This window comes from Rhea americana, unplaced genomic scaffold (genome assembly GCF_003343005.1).
Source record: "Rhea americana isolate MKP2758 unplaced genomic scaffold, rheAme1 scaffold_53, whole genome shotgun sequence".
NCBI lineage: Eukaryota > Metazoa > Chordata > Aves > Rheiformes > Rheidae > Rhea > Rhea americana.
Genome location: NW_028186679.1, coordinates 724,060 through 727,672, shown reverse-complemented (window position 1 = coordinate 727,672; position 3,613 = coordinate 724,060). Strand labels below are relative to the sequence as shown.

Below are 3,613 nucleotides of genomic sequence, written 5' to 3'. Positions count from 1 at the left end.
CTGAGAGATTTTTTCATACAGCCGGTAGAGGATTTTCAGTCTAAGTGTTTCCCCTTTTGACCGCATGCTGGATTGCATGCAAAACTGGTAGTGGTGGGGAGAACGACTTTCATGCTCTCAATTTCGCCCCATTCAGTAACTTTACACTTGGGTCAAAAGACATTGGCTTTGGCAAACAAATTAATTGTAAACTGTGCAGTTTGTTTGACAATACTGTCTAAAAAGCCTTTTATATGAAGGGCTACTTAAATTTTTTTTTATTTCCTAGAGAAATTACAAATAGTTGCCCAGTTTCACACAGTAAAAACTTTCCTGACAGGGAGATTTTAAATGGTAATGGTTCTAGGTAATAGCTTTATAAGGTGTTAGTTAAACCTCTCAAATCTTGGCACAGTACTTCGAGGTAATAAACAATTCAGCAGTTCCGATTAAATATTTGTGAGACAAATGAGGGGGGAAAAAATAGAGTTTTTTGTGTGTTTCTACACAGTGTAAAAAAAAAAGTGTTTAGATTATCTTTAGAAAAATAGAACGCTATTCCTATCGTAGTAATTTAAAACATAGGTGAGACTTTCCTAAAGGACTGAAGGATTTATTTCTTTTCTTTTTCTTTCTTTTTTTTTTTAATCTTTTAAAATGTGGTTTAACTGCCGACAGTGAGTGGAAGTAGCTATAAAACAGTTTTGTGAGTTATTTAGACTGGAAAAAAAATGCCATAGTGACCTTCCTGCTCCCCTCTACCCTGGCTTAGTGAAATGTTCTTGCTTTAATTGAAAGGACCATAGTACTAGTAATTATAACAAGTGCCTCAAGGCATTTGCTGGGATTAAGGTTTCAATGAGGTAGGCAGTGTACAGTGATGGAAAGGAAACAATCCCTGCCCTCAAGGATTTAGAGTCTAGAAGAGWACCCCAAAACTGATGCTGTTAAATTTGATTACTTTTGTAATACTTGCAGCTAATGAGAGGAGTAGYTAGTAAGGTGGCTTCAAAGGACCAAATTCTTACCTTTTTTTGCACAATTTTATTTCTTTTCTTTCCCCCCCTTTTTTTTTAGGTGAAATCAGATGCTACTGTGATGCTGCACACTGTGTTGCAACTGGCTATATGTGTAAATCCGAGCTTAGCGCCTGCTTCTCCAGACTGCTCGATCCCCAGAATACACATTCCCCACTTGCGCACGGCTGCTTGGACTCTATTGCAAGCACAGCTGATATCTGCCAAGCAAAGCAGGCGCGAAACCACTCGGGCACCACCACATCCACATTGGAGTGCTGTCATGAAGACATGTGCAATTACAGGGGTCTGCATGATGTTCTGTCTCCTCCCAAGGGTGAGACTTCAGGTAGGGCCAGGTGGTTTAGTGAAATCTCTGTTCTAGCCTATAGGCTTGTGATGGTCAAGACCTTGTATGTCTTCTATTGATTTTGTTGCTAATGTAACTAGAGACACTAACGAGAGAAGTGTATGGCTGGATGGAGGGAAGCATCTCAGCTGAGTAGCTTTCATGCCTCTATTAGTAATAGAGGTCTGTCTTGCCTGTTTGACATTGTTTTTAAGAAACCATGGCAGTGACATTCCCAGTTAGATCAACTATTGGGATGATAAATTCTATATCATAAATRCCCTTATAATCTTGTCTTTCCATTTATAGGAGAAACTTCTGTAGAAACTACAGTGGCTCCTTAAATTCATCAGTGTGGGGTTTAAGAGATTGCTTAAATATAAAACAGTAGCTGAAATTGAAATAAGCTTCACATCTTTTTCTCCCTTTGCAGGACAAGGGAGCAGATATCAACATGACAACAGCAGGAATCTCATCACCAAGGTGCAGGAACTGACCTCTTCAAAAGAATTATGGTTCAGGGCAGCTGTAATTGCTGTTCCTATAGCTGGTGGGCTAATCTTGGTGCTCCTTATCATGCTGGCCTTGCGGATGCTCAGGAGTGAAAATAAGAGACTGCAAGATCAACGACAGCAAATGCTCTCCCGTTTGCACTACAGTTTTCATGGACATCATTCGAAAAAAGGGCAGGTGGCAAAACTGGACTTGGAATGCATGGTGCCTGTAACTGGTCATGAGAACTGCTGCATGACCTGTGATAAAATGAGACATTCGGACCTCAGCAATGATAAAATTCTTTCGCTAGTCCACTGGGGAATGTACAGCGGACATGGGAAGCTGGAATTTGTATGACCAATTATTTTTTAATCTGGGCTAGACATACTCTATGAACTCTTGAAGGCCTTTGGGTTCTGCTGGACAGGAGCACTTTATCTGAAAAACAAACTCTCATAAATCATCTTTGAGAAACAAAGGACCTCAACACACAGAATCTTGGATATTTCTTCTGAAGGATTCCAAAAGTTGTCTTATTTGCACAGAGTAAAATACACTCAAATGTATTCTTTGCTTTAAAGTTATRAAAGCAAAAATTAGAAGTTGTAAACACTGTCACCAGGGTTATCTGAACTGTAGGGAGCTGAGAACTGAGTTATTATAATAAAYTGTATGCAAGCTCCTGTGTTTCCTGACTTATTGTAAAGATTTTTTAAAATATATATATTTTGTCTGAAACCCGTTTGTGGCTTTTTGTTTTAGAAAGTAATTGTTTTTTTGGGGGTGGGTGACAGATCAAAGTGGTAGTGGTGTTAAAGCCGTGTATCATGTTTAGATTCTAAAAACTTTTTTTTTTCCTCCTACTTGGTGAGGGAAATCACATGGTTGTTCCTGAAGGAGGGTGGCAGCTTTATTGTTTAATATTTGAAGTAGCAGTGAAGCTATAGCCTCAACTCTTGTTTGTTCCATTTTTCTTTTAGCTGCCTAAGAACTAGTTTTGATTGTGCCTGATACCTATTTCTTCCTGTCTCTGTTCATGGGAAGTACTTGTCTGTGTGCAAACCAACATGTCAAAAATTTTTTCTAATTCTTCATAGCTGTTTTTCCTCACTTTTCTCACAATTGTTATTTTCTTTTACTCTTGGTTTTATTTGGGAGGTGGAGGGAATTCAAAGAAAAACCTGACAATAGCACTGTGGTGTATATTACTTTTGCTGATAACCTCTTTGGGCAAAATGGGAAGCAACAACTGCCTTGCTCTTTTATAGTGTAACTTGGTATTACGTGCTGCTACTTTTGTGGGGGACTGTTAGACTGAAGAGTCAATAGTGTTTTCACTTTAACCTCTGGCTCCTCCTTTGTGCTATTCCTGCATAGGTGGCTTTTCTTCCCAGCCCGCTTCTGTGCATTTTCTTGTTCCTTATCCTCCAACTATTCAGCTTCACTTGATCGTTTCATTTGTTTGATGCCTAGCTGCTAAAAACAAACAAAACTCCTGAAGCATCCAAGAGGCTTACAGTATTTATTTTTCTTCCTCTGTTACTACAAGAAAGTCTAATTAAAGTAGACTTGCTTAAAAAGCAGACCAACATCATGGTACAAAGATCCAAAATGCTGTTGCTGGAATTGAGCAGCAATAGGCAAGAGTCTGGTATTAATTGATGTTTAAATCCCTTTAGAAATGCTTTCAACTCCTACTCTAGTGGAAAAGTGAGCCCTTGCCCTTCCTCTCAGTGAGGGAGGGCATGGCACAAATAAAGATTAAAACAAAACC

The 3,613-nt window shown here is 39.0% G+C and overlaps 1 protein-coding gene across 1 annotated transcript; it reads left to right on the top strand.

Moving 5' to 3' along the window:
- Positions 1-1,056: 1,056 nt before the first annotated feature.
- Positions 1,057-2,577, top strand: BAMBI (BMP and activin membrane bound inhibitor; the record flags this gene model as incomplete). The annotated part of the gene is given in 2 exon segments (XM_085318272.1): positions 1,057-1,344; positions 1,778-2,577. Coding segments are annotated over 2 exon segments (707 nt in total), but the record flags the coding sequence as incomplete, so codon positions are not given.
- Positions 2,578-3,613: the final 1,036 nt, after the last annotated feature.